Here is an 18565-nt window from a genome sequence, read left to right as displayed (position 1 = left end):
TGGGTGCTGAGGGGTCATTATTCAATTTGTTGCTTCTCTATTGGCACTGTTAGGTGGTGGCCTAACACACACACACACACACACACACACACACACACACACACACACACACACAAACACAGACACACACACAAAACACGCACACACGGAAGTGGCAAGCTGATACTTCTCGTTAGTTAGTTTAAAAGCTGCAGCATTCAGGATGAGGGAAAATCCTTTTTTAAAAATTTGAATTGGTTTTCAAATGGATTCTATTCATGATCATTTCTTGAGGGGAAAACTCCAAATGTTTTTTTAGGGCTAGTATGGCGGGTTTTTCCGTACGGCACGTGCGCCTTGACGTCCAATCCATCGTGTTGAGCTGCTCGCGCAGCCTGAACAGCGGCTGCAGCTTTTAGCGTTTGACACTTGGCCTGCTGGCCTCGGTGGGAACGGCGGCAGGGGGAGAAGGAGAAAAATGTCACCCCGGGGCGACGGCGGGGGATCGGCGCTCCTTCTGACCTCGGTAATGGCGGCGGGTCAGGAGTCAGCTGCCGTGACGAGCACCTGGGAACCAAAACATCGCCCGTCAAATTCTGTCTTGCGTGTGTTCGATATGAATGTGATTACCGTCATTTTCCGACTATAAGTCGCTCCGGAGTATAAGTCGGACCGGCTATAAAAAAAACAACAACAACATATATAAGTCGCACTTTTGGGGCATATTTATTTGTCAAAATCCAACAGCAAGAACAGACATGAACCAGCAACAACAGGCTAAACGATACGGTGTGCTCACGTGACTTTGGAAGCGTCTTCCATCAGTCTGGATTGGCCGTCTCCCCCGCCTCTTCCCCCTTCTCCGTTTCTTTGCGTAGACATTTCCCAACAATGGCGATGATTAGCGTAGGCTTGCGATGGCCGATCCCACCTCGTCTCCCCGTCCGTGGGGGAAAAGGCCGTCCGATTCTGATTGCTGTGCGACACGTCAAAGGGCTTTTGGCTTCTCTTGAAACAACATGTGCTCCCCACATGGACAAACGTGCCACGCGCACACTCATACACTTTCCCACAATAAAGCAGGGGCGCACAAGCACGACACTTCAAATAAAAGGATAAAGGGAGTCATGTCAGGCTTGTGCACGCACGTGTATGTGTATACGCGCACACACACACTACAGCGACACGTACGGAGTGCATTGGTGACAAGAATACACGAAACAGACAGAATCTTGGGAATATCGGGGGAGGTGGCATGCTGTATGTACGCGCGTGTGCGGCTGGCCGCTACACACACAACACACACACATGCTTGTAGTCGGACAGTGTGTATTTGGGAGAGACGACTGTTTCCCATGGAAGGAAAACAAAGAGAAACATACACACACACACACACACACATCAGCTGACCTCGCACAGATGAAGCGAACTTGTATCATGTTTGTGTCTGCTCTGCCAAGGCTGCCAACAAACACAACTCAGACAACAATTTCAAAGTGATACGGTTTTGTGTCCAATTGGAATGAAATATTTTACGATTCTCTCTCCAAGCCAACCCATTTTTCAAAAGCGGGTCTCGGCCCGCTTTTCCTGGAAGCGTTTGGCGCTTTTTCACCGGCTATGACGTTATTAGGCCGCATGTGCTGGCCTCGCCGCCGCCTTTCATGTTTGCCATCCCACATTTGAAGCTGCGGCAAATGACAGAAAGTCACGTGACCGCCGTACCAGAAATGCTTTGACGTGACGCGGCCGACGACCGCACATACTTGCTTTGTTCGCGCCGTGCACGCTTGCGGTTATCCGTGCGTGCTTGCCATGAGGCACGCCGCAGAACAAGGAGATCATAATGGAAGGACGGCAACAAACATCCGTACAATTTCCGTACTAAAGTGGAAATGGTCAACGATGTTACGCGTCTGTTACGTGTCAATTTCAGTCAAGGTCAGCGAGAACCGAAACGGCTGGTCGTTGGTTTTTGTCGATGGACAGGCCAAGGTCACTTCCTGCAACACGGCTTGTCATTGTGAGGACCCTGGTGCGGGGACGCCCCGTCGCCCACCTCGCCCAAGTCGCACAGATGTTCCTTCTCGGCACCTCGACGGGTTGCGGTTGGGGTGACCTGGGGCTTTTTCTCGGGGTTCGGAAAGAATCTTTTTTTTTTTTTTTGCGCCGTGGCGGGGCCCCCGAAGCTGGGATGAGGGCTTCCTTTGTGGGACACAAAGCATTGTTTGTGCTGGGAAAGGCCGCCACCGACGTTGAAAGGATGGCAAATTCCAATCATGATGTCACGACATGATTGGAAATGTCACAGTAACCTGAACTGAACGTCCATTTTCACCTCACATTGCAAAATCTGATGAGGCCTTTGTTGAGTGCAAACTTGCTGATAAGTTGTTCATAAACAAAACGTCGCTATCTATTTTTGAGGCTTTGTGAATTGTCCCCTTTGGGGGGAGTGGGTCTCTTTTATTTTGCTGTCGATTTGGACATTGTGTGTATCTTTGCATTTTTGCGGCAGAGTGGAAATCCCCGCCGCCGGCCGGCTAACGCCTCTCGGAAGGCCGCGACGGCCGGCGCACAATCTCACAGCTATTTCTGCGCGAGCCTGATTTGGTGCGGCCCCGAGAGAGACGCGGGTGCCCTGGGGAGATGTCCGCCCAGGGCAAATTAGACGGGCGTTTGCTTTCAATTCTGCCTGCTCACGTTTTCCTACCATTCGCTAGAAAATCACAACATTGGTGAATTTGGCAGCACGTGCAGGCCGGCTCGCAACCCGACGCTTTGATACATGACAGTCGAGCGCCTCGGGCTTGAACGCCATGTGCGGGCGTCGCCCGCCGCTTGCCATAAAAGGGTCGCAAAGAAACAAACACAGCTAGTATGAACTTGAGTTTTTTTTCTGATCTGCAAGAAAAGCAGGAAGTGTTGCCAATACTTGAAACGTGTGCGCACACAAAGACGGCAAATCGGCGGCGCAGTGAAACAAACAGGAGGCCTCACAAGCCTATCCAGTCTGACTGAGCACACATGTTTGGTCATTGTTGTGTCACAGTAACACAAACATTCCCCCTGGTGGCCTCTCCTGTTTCAACGCACCGTTGTGGACAACACATACACACACACACACACACAGAAGGGGTTGTGTGCGTGCGTGCGACAACTGTGCCCACAACCTTTGACCTGTGACAGCATGGGAAAGTAGGTGAAGTGTATTCAGCTGTCAGGAGGCAGATTTAGCCGGCAATGCTAACGATTTGGGACCAATGAAGATGTGATGTCATAGCGCATCCGGCACGCTCTGCACACTTCCACGTGATTTGGCCGGCACACCTCGGTAGAATTGAACACGCTGAATTTCTACTGGAAAGCTCTAAATTCCATGATTAATTACAGAGTGCTGCGGGGGACTTTTGAAGACATCTTTCTCACAGTCCCCCAGCCAGCGCAGGAATGTCAAGTATCCCGTTGGCCTCCTGGGCCGCGCTCCCACGTCAGGCGGCGGCTCAACGTTCCCACCGGGCGGCGGTCATGCAGCGACCCCCCCCGCCCCCGCCTCGCACTGAATGGCGGACGGCGCAGACAGCGTGTTTGTCGTCGGACGTAAATCGGAGCGCTCCATCTATTTGATGTTTTGCCTAATCTAGACTAATGGATAGCAACTCACTAATTAGTTGGCGGGCCTCGGGCTGTGTGATCAAAGTAGGGCGGGACGGACCTGATAAGGGATTGCATAATTGATCTTGAAAAGTCACGTCGGTGGCTTTTAACAAAGCTTTGAGGGTGTAGACGGGGTGCACGAGATGATCGAAAGCTAACCAAGCTCTGCTATAACACACCTTTCGTTGGACATTTTCATTTTGAACAGAGCGCCATTATCAGATCTCACGAGGGCATACGCCTGCAGGAGGATGCGCCGACCCCCGCTCATTTGCGACTTCTCCTGGCTGAACTAAGTCCCACATTTGAATCGTTTTGTTTGACCTCTGAAGGCCAACAAAAATCTTTCCCAGTGTTTGCCTCACACCAGCTGTCTCCGCATTCGCTGATAAACACGCCTACACATTTGAATACACAGACACTCGATAGCTGAGGTGCGCCCACGTACACCTACGTGCTTAAACACAGCTACAGGCGTGCGTGCGTGCGTGCGTGCGTGCGCGCACACAAAAATATATACAATAACAGAAAAATTCAGATCAACCAAAAGCACATTAATACACAGCACCACCCCAGAACGTCATGTTTATAAAGTCTATATATGGTGTCTTGTGTGTGCGTGTGTGCGGTTGCTGCTGCTGCTGTCCAACCAACCCCTGGTGTTGACATGGTAAACTGATCCTGAGGGGTCTGTGAGGGGATATATCGCACACAAAGTCACACACAACAGAGGGAGCGGGGCGTCACTCACACGGAGATTGGGTTTCACACAAATTCGAGCTCAACTGTGGGAACCGCCACCTTCTCCGACACCGCACACGCACAAGCACGCACAAGCACACGCGCACACACGCGTTGTCACTTGTGGACACGACACTTCCATGGGGATGCGCGTGCACACACGCGCACGCACACACACACACACACACACACACATTTGTAAATCAGACACAAACAAAGTGAGTTTGTTTCAAAACAATACAGTCTTTCTTTTTGCTTAAGGAAGTAAAATGACCGCATGGGCCAGATGTTGTCTAATGTGTGTGTAATTTTACACACATGCACAGACAAACAAACAAACAAACAAACAAACACACACACTCACACACACACACATAATCCAGAAAACCGCCAGAAAACATGCACTAAAAACACACGCACACGACTGACTTGTGTGCGAGTGTTGCCACCTGCTGGTAAATGTGACAAACGCCATGAAAAAGAAGTCGATAGCAGGGGGCAGCACTCTGGTGTCAATGCTTTTTTTTTTTACTAAATGAAATATGCATTATTTATTACCTTTGCAAGCTAGAAATTTCAGGAAATAAAAGTTCTCAATTATTTTCTGTGATGCCCACCCAAGGGAGAAGAAAACATTTTGTGCCCCCCATGCTTGCAACATTATTGTCATCTGTGGCAAGAAAAACACGATTGGCAATACTATAGTGTGCAATGACAAACTCATCTCAAGACATAAATGAAAATAATAATCCAAGGGCTGCTGAACTATTCTGAATTTATAACACAAAAGTGAATTCATGCCACTTTGGATGCCTCTCCTGCATCAAAGGTTAAGACTGCTTGTTTTTTTCTTTCACAATGTATGAGACACAAAAACAATAATCCCCCAACAATTTCAGCAATATCAAAGTTTTATTTTTATAATGTAATATAGAGAGGAACAGTAGTACAATTTGATTTATAACAGAGAGAAGAGCAACAAACCAGGACAATTTAAGTCCAATCTTTGAAAAGTTCTGGTAAAAACGTAAAAAGAGTAACCTGAATTTTGTGAATTTTTTGTGTTTTGCATCGCTGTCAGAGAGCAAATCAGTTGAAAAATACAACTTTTGTCTTTTTTTTTTTAACCTTTAAAGTGTAAAAAAAAAAAAAGAAAATGCAGCCGGGAAGTGGATGGATGTGTGTTTGTGGGGAAACAAACATCTGTAGTGTGGTGGCATACTTTTGTTTTGGTTATTGTCCATAAATACAGCATTAAAAACAATTACAAAAATCAGTAGGATGGTGCGAATAATTAAAAAAAAGTCAAGGACAAGCAGCGCACAGCAAAGCGGAAGGGAGTTAGATATCAAAATTTCCATATATTTCTATTCATAGACTCTCCATATTGTATCTATTACATCACAGGCCCTACCCACAGTGATTTTTGAAAGTGACACGAGAAGGAGGATGAGGGGTACCAACTGCATATGAACACACACGGGCTATACGTCGATATTTTTAGTCGCTAAATACTGCCGCCGCACCCGCGCGCCATTCAAAAAACATGTGCTGAAGTTGTGGGAGGGGACAATCAGAGAGGAACGTCACCGGCTCCTCCCTCCTATACATTAAGATGAAATCAGAACAATTTGGGTTGAACAAAATGGAAATGAACAGTCTTGATTGCATTTTTGGAGTCAATATACTTAGATATATATTAAATAACAAACCACTAAAAAAGAAGAGAAGAAAAAGTTCCATTCAGACCCGCTTTTGGGAGGAAAAAAAAAAGAAAGATCAAAAGTAAGTGCATGTCTATGATGGCGCCATAGAGCTTCACTCATTTTTGTCCGGCGGACCAAATGAAACATTTCAAAACAACTTTGGACGTCCAGTCACTGTTACATGATTCGAAATAGAAGCAGCGATACAAACGGCCTTTACAACTCTGTACCAAAAAAAGACATCTGCTTTAGGTCCTCGGAACGCATATTTCACACGGAAATGTACTGGCGTATAAAAGCATCAATTTCAAAAAAAATGGCAAAGATTACCTGATAGTCCACAGAAGCCCCTCGAACACCCACCGGCATTTTTCCGCCTCTTTTAGTCACGGCCCGGCAATTAACCCGCCTCGGATGTCGAGATAGGGGGGAGGGTTTTTGGGTGTCACAAGAATTCAAGCTAGCCGCATTCACTTCTAATGTTTGGAATGACAACCATTCAAGCCATGCTCGGGTTTGGTATTCCGCAATGCGGGACGGGAATGTGGAGTTTAACACTCAAATTCTCAAAGTCTAGCTGGTGTTGTAGGAAGAAAGCCAAATGATACAAATGACAGCTATGCCATCGGTCCATTAATGGCATGGTCCATTAACTTTAACACCCTCACAAGGCCGGCCAGCCGGTTCAAGGCAAAAGCGGACAAATGCCGGGTGTTGGTTCCTTTTTGGGCGGGGCCTCTGCGTGAAAGAGGCGATAGTGTTGTAGAGGAGGTGAAGCGTCAGTTGAACAATTGAAGCTTTTTTTTTTTTTTCCATGAAAATTAAAGCCTCGCTTGTTTAGTAGGTCCAGTATTCTGCGACAAAGCATTACAGCACCAAACGTAGTCATTTGGCAAAAAAAAAAAAAATCAAATAAAAGGTAACAAAATATCAAATGATTCAAGCTTTAAGTGAAGGTCAAATGCTATTTTTTTTTAAAGTGTTAGCGTGACATGGCGATTGGTGTAAAGCTAGCTAGAACGGTGCCCCCCCCCTTCTTATACTTTTAAATAATTTGTCTTAAAACTCTAAAAGAACAAAAGAAAATAATAAAGGTGTCTTTTCTTTGAAGTATATTCAGTAGTTTTTCCCGCTCCATCTTGGTGTGCGCTCTGTTTGGCATGACGTCAGCACAGCCCCATTTTCGTTTCTTTTTTGTCTTTTAAATTAATAGAACATATAAATATGGCTGTGAGAACGCTAAAGTCGCCAAACAGATTTTTTGGTTCCAAGACTTGCACGAGGAAACGAAAAAAAGTCAAGAAAAATGGAATAATAAAGAATATTTGAGCGCAACTAAATGCCATCTACACAGCAAGTTAGAAAATGGGAAAAGAACATAATAAAAATTAGATCATCTGTAATAAGACCATAAAATCTTCTTAAATTAAATAACATATTTTGCCTCCAATGATTGGTCTAGCTAGCCCTCCCCGCCTATTTCAAAGAAAATATACAACCCCAAAAAAACAACTTGATTTGATAGAATCTTTCTTTGTGAGCATTAATAATAATAATTACAATAATAATTAAATCTGTACATGGCGGGGATCCCACGCTACCAAAGCTTTTTTTTTTTTTTTTTTGTCGACAAACTCGCATAATCAAGCAACCGCAAGGTTTTGGAGAGCACTTTTGGAGTTGATTGTTTACCAGCTTACATAGTCAAAGCAAAAAGAATTTGGGTGAGGCCAGGCTAGAACTCCTTGTTGTCCTCCGGAGGAGCGGCGCCCCGGCGGGCCCAGGCGGCGGCTCGCTCGCGGTCGGCCGAGTCGTTGTCGGCGTCCAGCAGGTCGTCGTCGGCCTCAAAGTCGTCATCCCGGGGGAACTCCATGGCCTCCAGGCCCTCCTGGCTGGCCTGGTGCGAGTCGGCGCAGTCCACGCACACGCCGTAGCGCCGCGAGCCGTGGCGGATTCCCACGCTGGCGGCCAGCATGAAGATCTTCTTGCACACCATGCACTTGTACTTCTTGTCTTTCTTGTGCACCTGCCGGCGGGGCGCATGGGACGGGACGACGGACACCGTCAGTCCACTTTTTTTTTGTCTGACGATACGGAGCTAATTTCTTTGGCTGCCTTGCTTTGACTATGTTGACAATTGAGTCATCATCTTGAGACATTGACTTGAAATTGTCAAACGTCTTGGGAATTAATTCACCCTTTTAAACCGAGGTAGCAAAATGAGTTGAACGCCAAATAATTGACAACTATTTGGTGTTGGACCAAGTTATAAATGTGAAACTCCTCCAGCCTTTCAACGAAACGGGTCAAAATATACAAACAATTATCTGTTCTCATATTGATCTCCAACAACATGATAATGGATGAACCTTTCTCAGAATTTCAGCCTCAACTTTTTCAATTTCAAAGTCCGCTTCTGTAACTTTCCATAAACGCGTTTCATCAGAGACCCACTTTTACTTCACACATATTTTTGGATGATTTTTCTGACTAAATGAGTAAGTAACTAAATACATAAAGGGGCAGAAATTCACATTTCCTTTCAGATGCCATTCAACCATTAATAAGAAAATATTCAACAGATGATTATCTCATTGGGCTGCAACAGATTTACTTGAATAAAAGGTGCAACAATCAATTCATTATTTGAATGAACAATAAATCATTTCGAGTTATTGAGAGTTGCTCTGAACTCCAGCCTCAATGCAGGCGATTTTCTTTGTTCGATCAAAAAGATTTGCAAAGCATCATGGACATTTTTCCTAATCTTCTGCTTTTCTGATTGCTGATTTCGGATTCTAGATAGAGTAATTGCACCGTGGCCAGTGGAAAGCCAGCATTGCGATAGAAATAGCGAGTGTACTTACCAGGGAATGTCTCTTGACGTGCTCACGGCGGGTGAAGAGCTTGCCGCAGATGTCGCAGCTGAAGGAGCGCACGCCCGAGTGGATGACCAGGTGCCTCTTGAGCGTGCGCCGGTGCTTGGCGATGTAGTTGCAGTGCGGACACTTCAGCTTGTTGATGGCCAGCAGCGACGACTCGCCTGGAAGCAAAGCGGGGGAAAAAAAGTCAGCGGGGAGGGAACTGGCGTGTTGCTCACTTGCGTCGGGGGCCATCAATCGAAACGGCAACATCATGAAGGTCGGTTCGCAACATTGCTGGCTGGTTCCCCGTGATGCACTTTGACATGGCCAACTGCAGCTAGCAAGCTACGTTGCGCCCGCTTGGACAAGAGGCACCGAGAGGACCGTGCCAGCTGCTCTCCAGCTGGCGCCTGCCCGCCTGCCACCCTCGTATGCTAACAAGCATGCTTTTGAGCGTAAATTAGTCGCCTATTGATTGTGAAGGCGCTTGAAAACGGAGCACGCCGGGGGGAAGTGAAGAGTCCCGGCCGGCCTTTTGTTTGAACTCACAACGGTGCAGTCGTCAAGGCAGGTTGCTAAAGGGGTAGGAAGTGAAGGAGCCTTTTGGGAAGGAGTTGATGATTCACAGTTTACCTGTGATCGGGTGTGTGTGTGTGTGTGTGTGTGTTTGTGTGTGTGTTGGGGCAAGCACATTTCTTGTCCACCGTGCTCATTTCAAGTAACAAAGGGCTGGGTGGTGCATCTTTTCCCTAATTTAACAAGCACACTGTTGCCATGGTGATGACACGCTTCCACCCTAACCTCCACTCAGCTGACTTGCAATGGGGGTGGGGGGGCATACGTTTGTTCACCTGCAACACAATTGCCAACACCGAGAAGCAATTTAACAGACAAGTACCGTAACTTTCGGACTATCAGTCGCACCGGCCATAAAATGGACAATAAAGTGAAAAAAACTTATATTCATCATTTGAATTGAAATGACAAGCATAAACCTAAGCATGACAGAATTGGCAAGTCTTAATTTGAGTGCAACACATTTGCGGATTTAGTAGATAACAACATTCAAATTTGTTGCACCTCAATGCTGCTTAACCAAAAGAAATGAAATAAGACAAAATCATTTTTACTCTTAAGAACATTTTTCTTTCTGTTACAACCCTCTTCTTTTGTAACAACTTGTACTACATTTTATTAACAGTCTGGTTGGTGTGTTGGCTTATAAATGTTAACACTGTGGGCGAATGACGACTCATTTCCTCTGAAAAAAATCGGCGACATTGTGCGTTTGTGGTTTTGCTGATATTGCAAGGTGGCCTCGATGAAAATGTGTGAGGATGTTTGTGGCTGCTTACCATTCTCCCAGGACTCTCCTGGCTGGATGATGGTATACTGGATCTGATTGGCCAGCTCTGGGGAAAGGAGGGCAGGGTTTAGGATAAAGGAGGGAGGGAGGGAGGGAACCAACAACAGGAAGACAAAAAACATAAGGGAGAGGTGGAAGGTTTGTCGGAGGGGAGACAGGCGCGGGCGGCATTTTTGTGTACATAACTAACCACTCCACACACACACACACATACATGCACACATGTATGCCCTATTGTATGTTGAGTAGGTGGTGGTGGGGGCACACCTGCGAGTGCATGTAACCGGTTCTGCCATGTTGTGTTCCTACATCCCACTAAGAACATGGCCGCCATGCACCCTTGGTCAACATTTAGAAACTGTCCTGGCTGCAGAGGTGGCCACACCCACTAATACCAAGGCTGGAGATATTAAATACAAAGAAAAAAAGGGAAAAAAATGCCAACTCATTTACAAAATTTTTCAGCCACTGTGATCTCAACCTGTACAATCCAATACAGTAAAACAGGTGAGTTGTAAAAGTGCGCACACCCTCTTAATCACATTCAAACTCCAACTAAGTCAAACAACTGCCATTACTGATTCTAAAGTTGAGATGTTCGAGTAGCTCACACATTGTCTCACTAGTTGTACGATATTTTCTTTGAGTTCAGATTGTGAATAGCAGCATGTTGGCAACCTCGTGCATCGGGTGTTCGATCGTGAAAGTGCAAGCGAGCTTGATTAACGTGGCCAACTTGCCCCAAAATCAATTGCACGCCGCTCTGGGATTTCTGTGCGGAAGCCATGTGACGCGTGCAACAAAACACGCCACTGTGCGGCGCCTAATCGGACGCGGCCACGGGACTGCGGGGAGATGTTGATCCGTTTTGCTGATAAGGATGATTTGCAGCTTGCACATTTTCTTCCCACAATGCTGCAAGAGACGCAGCGCAGCCTTGGGCGCAAACCATTAGCGCCCCCCCCTCACCCCACAAGGCATCACTTGTGGAGCGCATTAGATGGAGCTGCAGGCACTAAGAGCATTGCAGCGCATTTAGAGGGGAGGCAGGCCTGAGGTTGAAGAGCCGACCCCTCCGCCTCCCACCCCGCAGCGTTTTCTTCATTATCCTGCATTAGCGAGGGAAGCAAATGTCGGAAAAAGCACGTCCCTCGCTTCCGTGGCGGTGGAGGAGCGCCGCTTTAATGGCCGAAGGAGAGATTACAGCCTCGGAGAAAGGGCGGCGGGTAGATTAAAAGGTTATTCGAGGACCCCGGCGGGTGGAATCAACATGTATGGAAGGACACAAAGAGGATTTCCAAATGGAATCACACAGATTTGATTTTATTGTGGAAGGCCAAGAGTGCACAGTGAGGACTTGCGCGGTGTTGGCCAAGCAGCGGCCACAAAGTAGGCCTTAACGTTGCTATAAGCCTGCGTGCCCCCCCTTCCCGGCTCCAGAGCGATTAGCGGGGGATCATCAAAAGGGAACACCGCGCCAGGTTAGGCCTGCTTGATCATCGCCCGCTCCAGTTGCTCTAGAGCGCTCGACATGCATCTGTGTCGGTGGTGTCAAAATGAATCATCGAATCGATGATGAACTTGCCGGTGTTTGACTTCAAACTGATCAAATCCTCTCATTTCAGCCCCTCAATGGAAATGATTTGTTATACGGCGTCAACATGTTTGAAATCTGGGCTGAGGGAGGATGCGTGAAGAGTGCAAATGCGCGTCCTACCGGCATTTTCTGAGAGCGCCGAGAAGTCCTCTCGGGGGTAGGAGGCGGACGGCTGGATGAACATGCCCTCGTCGAAACCCTCCTCGGGTTCGGGCGGGAAGTTGTAGACAAAGCGGCGCGTGGTGGCCTGCTTTTTCCGGCGCCCACTGCCGGCAGCGGCGTCAGGGGTCTCACGCTTGATGGCGGCGGCCGCGTCTGGCTCGTTCCAGACGAAAACCCGGGCGTGGGACTCGTTGTCGGCCGAGTCGGACGAGTTGTCGTGGTGATGTTGGGTCCAGGCTCCCGGGGGGGGGCTGGGGGGACTGGCCCAGACCGGCGGTGTCACCTCCACGTCGCTGGACTCCTCCTTGAGCCGGCCGGCGCTGCTGTCGGCCTCCCCCGCCGCCTCCTTGGCTCGGCTATTGCCGCTGGCTTTGATGGACAACTTGGAGAGTATGGTGGTGGCCCAGAAGTTGCTGGGCTTGCGGTCGGGGCGCCCCCGCTGGCCCTCCTTGGCCAGCGTCTGCCGCTTGTTGTAGTCCACCAGCACCGAGTCGGGCGCCTCCTGCTTGATGCTGATGTTGAGCGCGTCCTTGATGAAGGCCCGGCACGACTGCACCACCTCGGTCATCTGCAGGTAGCTGGCCACCGACATGACCTCAATGGCATTCTGGCTGGTGAGCAGCAGGTTGCCCGAGTAGAGGAAGTCCAGGATGACCGAGAAGCCCTGCACGGCGGCCACGTCCAGGTGCGTGACGGTGGCCCGGTCTTGCACCTCGCTCTGAGTCAGGCAGTAGAGGGTCTTGAAGTAGCGGCTGCCCGCCACCAGGATGTTCTTGTGGGCACGGAACACCTGGCCCGACACCACGATTTTGACGTCACACAGGATGCCGCTCTTGCGCTGCTTGTCCAGCTCCTGCAGCAGCTGGTAGCAGTAAGAGTTCTCGTTGGGCTTGTTGCGGTAGTCCTCCTCCGAGGAGTTGGTGGAGGGGCTGGCGTTGTCCGAGGGCCTCCCCGACTCCTGGGTCATAACACGCAAAACCACACGGTTAGGTGATGGATGAGATTGAGGTTTCTGAATGTTCTCAGTCGCAATATTGTTCTATATATGTATAGCATTTGTTTCTAGAACAACTGGCATCAAGCTGGACACATTTGCAAAAAGTCACCTTTTAGGCTCTCCACATACTTTCAACAGTCGCCTATTTTGTTGCCCCGAAGACAAAGTTTAAGGCTCGGACGAACGGCTCGGAAGGTTTGCCGAAGGACAATTTCAGCACACCGAGTACGGCTTGTGTGTTTATACAAATCGAACAGTATTTCCCTGGCGCTAGCCTCATCTTTACTCAACACTCTGGCGTGGGCAAACACCCCCAGGGCTCCCGACACGCCCGCTCAAGGGGGACAAACCAGTCCGGCGGGGGAGTGGGGATACAAATGAGCTCGCTACAATGGAGGGAGGGAGGGAGGGAGGGAGGGAGGGAGGGAGGGAGGGAGGGACGGGCTGCCTGGACCGGGAGCCGTCAGCACCTCCCGCTTTCCAAGTTGAGTGGAATTGTTTGGAATACTTTCTGGCTTGCTTGCTTGCTTGCGGAGTAGATTCATCAAATCTCATGGTGCACACTGGAACAAAGAGAGACCTGGCAGAGGATGGATGACGGGGAGGGGAATTGGTAGAGGAGCTGAACTACCCCCCACCCGTCCTCCAGCCTGGTACCGAGCAAGTAAGATGGGGGAGTACACAAAACAACGCACGCATGGTGAGCTTCATCGTACATACAAACCACAACGACAACATATACAGAACGCCTACATTGACCGGTTTTTTTGCAACAGAATTGCACAGCAGATGTCCTAATACAGAATAATTCACATTCCTCTGGCATTTTTGACTCCCCCTCCCACCACCCTCGCCAACACTCAGAAAGCAAGCTGCACTCACACACGCGCACACACACAGCTGGGGTTTCAGCCGATTAAATTCATTTCTCGGAGGTCCCCACCCAGCCCCCACTGTCCGTGCAGCAGCCCGGGCACACGAGATGGCATATAAAGAGGAGAGAAGAGCGGGTGGGATGAGGTGGGGGGGGTGTTATCATACATCCTCGGCCACACAGCTGGAGGGAGGGAGGGAGAGAGTGATAGGATGTGAGGGATTGCCAGAGAGCGAATGGGAACACGCTCGCCATAACGGCTGAAAGGACGCTTAGAATGGAGGAAAAGTTACAACGGCAAGATAAGAGATGGCTGATAGTCGGCAGACCTTGAGAGAAAATGTGGAGCTGAGTGGGGAGGGCACGTTAGGCAAAGGAACGCGAGCAAGCGCCAAAGTCGACAAGGCCACCCCATTTTTGAGTGGCCTTCACAATGGCCCGCGTTCTCCCCGAGGCTCATTGTCCACTCACTGTGCGCCTTTTGTGAACTCACTCTTTTTCCTTTCCTTTTGCATGTGTAATACTCTAAGAAGAGCCACAGTCGCCGACACAAGGAAAAGCTCAAGCGCAAATGCATGGCAGGCGGACGACAAATATCGATGACTGACGGATGGCTTGAGCGAGGCATCAAAACGGGCCACGACACAAATAAAGCTCAAACCTAAACAAACTGTGGAGTTCTGCCCCCCCGAGGGACGGACGGCAGATCCGTGCCAAACACGACACGCCTTGAACAGTAAACCAGCAGAAATTAAAGCCCCCCCTAAAGAACCCCACCCAGAACTCACAACTCAAGTTAACCCGACCGGCCGGTCCCCGCTTAGCAGAACAATACAGCTGTGTGCGTTTGGCCCAAGGTGTAGGAGGTCCGAGCCAACAATGTCGTGCCACAGAAGAAGAAACAGATGAGAAGTGTGTGTGTGTGTGTGGGGGGGGGGGGGGCAGTTGCTAATTCAACAAGAATTCTCCCTGTGGCGGCAGCCCAGCCTGTCCCATCCCACTAACCTGCAGCCCCAAATAAACATCCCGTCCACGGGAGATGGCAGATTGCAAACACGGGAATGGCCTTGTCTTTGTCAGAGCTAAAATCAAGGGGTGAAATACCCCCCCCCCCCCCCCCCATCTTCTGCCCTTGGGGATCACTTGAGCTAGCCTATCTTTGACCCAACCACGGGGGCTGGGCTTCAACAACTCACATGAAGCGCACGGGGTGCGACGACGTCTTTTGCCTCTCTGAAGGCCAGACTAAACGTTGGTTTGGCTACATTTGGTTGCCAGGCAGAATCAGAAGCATTGAGCGCCCTAATCCAGTGGCAGCGCTCTCCTTCCCAATTAGACATGTGCAAAAGTTAGTGGATCACTAAGTCATTCTGATTAGCAAGTGCCAGTGGCACTAAATGCGGTGGTCCAATCCTCTTGCGAGCCAACTGGGCCTCGCAAATCAGCTGCCACAAACGCTCTTTGACACCCGATTGGGATTGTCTGCAATGTTGACCGAACACTCCCTGCTTTTATGGCATCTGAGAAAAAAAAAGGTGATTTTATCTCACACACATCCACTCTTTACAGTCACGTAGCTCTCAAATATTCAAACCGAGATTTCAACAAGCCTGAATCACAAGATAGCCCCCAAAGGGACGACCGTTAACAAAAAACAATATTAGAAAATTGTCCTTGATTTTACCGACGTTGCGGCTTCATGAAATGAGTTCATGCATGCAGCTCCCCTTGTCACTGTGACCTCTGGCAAAATAGTAAGATAGATGCAGAGAAAACAGAAAACAAGGAAAAAGGAAGGGACTTATGTACAGTACCAACTGCTTCAAAGGGGTGTGCAAACAAATGTGCTTAAGGCTCAATTTGAATTTTTAGGAAAAAATGGAGGTCATTAAACCATTTGTAAGACATTAATCAGTTATTTATAGTCAAATGCAATACAATTGTTAACGATCAATAAAATGGTAACATGTTTTAGTGAAATTATATACATGTCAAATGATTCCTTTGAATGATCAAATATTTGACTTTGTTATGTACAGATCCAGGGTCAGATGAAAGAGCTGAACCGCGGGCTATATTTTGCTTACCACTGGCCTTGAACAATTACTTTTCTATAGTTTACACGAGTAGGAAGCATTGAGGGGATCACAAAAACTCACGGTAGTCCTCGATAGTCAAATCGGCAATTTGACTCCAGATCGAGCGTCTCATTCCGGCTACACGGCCAACAAGCTACCAGTTAGCTCAGCCCTAAGACAGCTCCTAAGCTAATTAGCTTCAAAGCTGACAGCGGGGATCTTCGACAAGCTGCTTCTCGACTGGAAACGATTGATAAAGTGACTCAAATGTCAACCATAAGACGCGTTACAGTCGATAAGATGTGTTTGAAAGTGTCTTTTATGTCAAGCTTTGACGGGAGTGTGGGGTGCGAGTTACCTGTTTGCTGGGGTCATTCCTGCCGTGCTCGGCCGACAGGTGATGTCGGAGGAGCAGGGCCCGCTTGTAGCTCCTGCTACCCTTGGAGAGCTCGTCGCCGCTCTGGTTGGCGGCGTCGCGGCGGCACCACCTGCACGACATGAGCCCCGTCTGCTGGCAGAAGCGCAGCCACGGGAACTCGTGGAGCCACGACGCGTGGAAAAGCGAGTGCTTCTGGAGCAGCGTCTGCGGTCTCATCCCCACGCCGCATTTCCTGGGTCCCCCCTCGGCGCTCCCGGACTCCGCCAGGTCTTCGGTGCACGCTTCCTTGTAGCCGTTGGCGACTGCGTCGCCTTCGGTGTCGGCGTCGCCGCGACTGCGGCTCCCGGGCGCCACCTCTGTGTCCTCTTCCTCCTCCGCGTCCGGCTCCGTGCTGTCGCTCACCGAGCCGGCGCCCTCGAGTCGCTTCCGCGTTGGTCCCGTCGCCCCCAGGTCCCCGTCGTCGTCTTGGTCCGGCCTGTTGCCATTAAAATGTCGGTCCTGATAGGCCGGGGCCTCCCAGCTGCTAGCGTTCCCCCCGCCGCAGCCTGCGGAGCCCGTTTGCCCGGCAAGTCCACCGCCTCGGAACGCCAGCGACCTGCGGTTTCTCTCGCCGGACATTTTCTTGCGCTTATGACAAATGTCTCACTCACCAGGATCCCCCCCCCCGCCACGGCAAATGCTCCTTTTCCCCTTCCGTCTTCTCTGTGTTATTCGTCGAGCTTTCGGTCGTGAGGTCCCCGGCCGGTGCGAGTGTTTCAGTTATGCGGAAAACAATCGCTATTTTAGGGGCATACTGACAATTTCAGGGTTCTGGCTGCGTCCGCGCAGGCCCCGCAGAGGTCGAATGGCAACGACTTTCCTCCCCACAATGCACCTCGACTGGTGCTGGAGGAGGAGAGGGGGGGGGGGGTGCTTGGAAGAGGGGGAGCTGGGGTGCGTGGCTTGCCAATGGGGGCTTTTGTGTGTGGAAGGCTGCACCCATTTTCCGCATGCTTCTCATATCTCTCAGTCCCTCGCGCTCGCTTTTTTTTTATTTTATTTATTTAGTTATCTCCTTAACGTTTTCAGGCTCTGCTCAAAGCATGGAATTGCACTTTTTGAAGACCTTTCTATCTATTTTGTACGTCGTAGTATGATCACGTGGCATAATACGAGTCTGCCGCGTGGAGACGGTTATTATATTCTTCTGATAACGATAAATAAGATTCTCAGTGACATGCCACAAAATTCTGCTATAGTCATGTTGCAATTTAGTACTTTATGGTTTATTGTGAGTTAATACTTTTATATATGTAAAAATCTCTTAAATACAACTGCAATAGTATCAAATAATCCATTGTTTAAAGCATTACATGGCACTCAAGAATAAATGATAACAAAATATTGAACGTAATAATAAATACACCTTATGATAGGATATTTTTCATATCATTCTCGTTTAAAATATTTGTTCTCAGAACTGTAGGCATGTCCATGACCCCCCCCCCCCCCCTTTTTTTCTGGCAGGGCCTGTGAAACTATAAAGTATTTTCTTGTGGTTTGAGCTTAGTTGAAGTCTGTGAACAAGACAATAGAGTACAGGTACAGCAAGCACCTGCCCCAGAATGCTGTTGTCCTCTACAGTGAATAGTACTAAATGTCCACTTCATCTTCCTTGCACTTGTGCGCAGGCTGGGGAAGAGGGGGTCCTTCATGAGAACCTCCCTCTCTGTGAACACGTGTGACCTGCTTTGTGCATTTGTGATAGTTTGCATAGCCGGGTGTAAAGTTTCACCGGCGTCCTATTAAGGGCTTTGCAGACAGCATGTGAACAGCAACGGTCGCCCTTAGTTAACATTGAGGTGGCTGTGTGAGGGAGGATGTGTCACACTTGCGTAGTGGCTGAGTGGCGGCCCTGCAGCGCAACGTGTGATGAAGAAGTGGTTCTTGAAACCCAGTGGGAAAGAGGTCCGTCAGTCATGCAGGCAGGCCTACTGGGTGAGAGGCCTGGTCCTAAGGTCCGCCACAATAATATATTTCACCTACACACAATCATTTTATTGACTCATTTTAATAAGTTATAGTCAGCCAGTGACATTTTTTTTAATCTCAATAAAGTTGATTTTATATCTCTAAAATAGTACATTTGTGTTTTTAGGTGCCTTTCTGAATACACAAAGCATTAA

General features: G+C 48.9%; 1 protein-coding gene across 2 annotated transcripts; it reads right to left on the bottom strand.

Annotated features, from left to right (window-relative positions):
* Positions 1–500: 500 nt before the first annotated feature.
* Positions 501–17296, bottom strand: zbtb10 (zinc finger and BTB domain containing 10). 2 transcript variants are annotated; one of them, XM_085900469.1, is made up of 5 exons: positions 16380–17296; positions 12031–13030; positions 10303–10359; positions 8951–9126; positions 501–955 (listed from the first exon to the last, which is right to left on the bottom strand). In XM_085900469.1, the coding sequence occupies exons 1-5, from the start codon at positions 17016–17018 to the stop codon at positions 881–883; spliced, it is 1947 nt and encodes a 648-aa protein (XP_085756595.1). In that variant the 5' UTR covers positions 17019–17296; the 3' UTR covers positions 501–880. The 2 variants fall into 2 exon arrangements, with proteins under 2 accessions (XP_085756595.1, XP_085756594.1); XM_085900468.1 differs by lacking the exon at positions 501–955 and adding an exon at positions 5271–8109.
* Positions 17297–18565: the final 1269 nt, after the last annotated feature.

Source organism: Syngnathus leptorhynchus, chromosome 20 (assembly GCF_054491065.1).
Source record: "Syngnathus leptorhynchus isolate UIUO chromosome 20, UIUO_Slep, whole genome shotgun sequence".
NCBI classification, from domain to species: domain Eukaryota; kingdom Metazoa; phylum Chordata; class Actinopteri; order Syngnathiformes; family Syngnathidae; genus Syngnathus; species Syngnathus leptorhynchus.
Note: the sequence above shows the minus strand (reverse complement) of the source record. Positions and strands in the feature narration are given on the sequence as shown.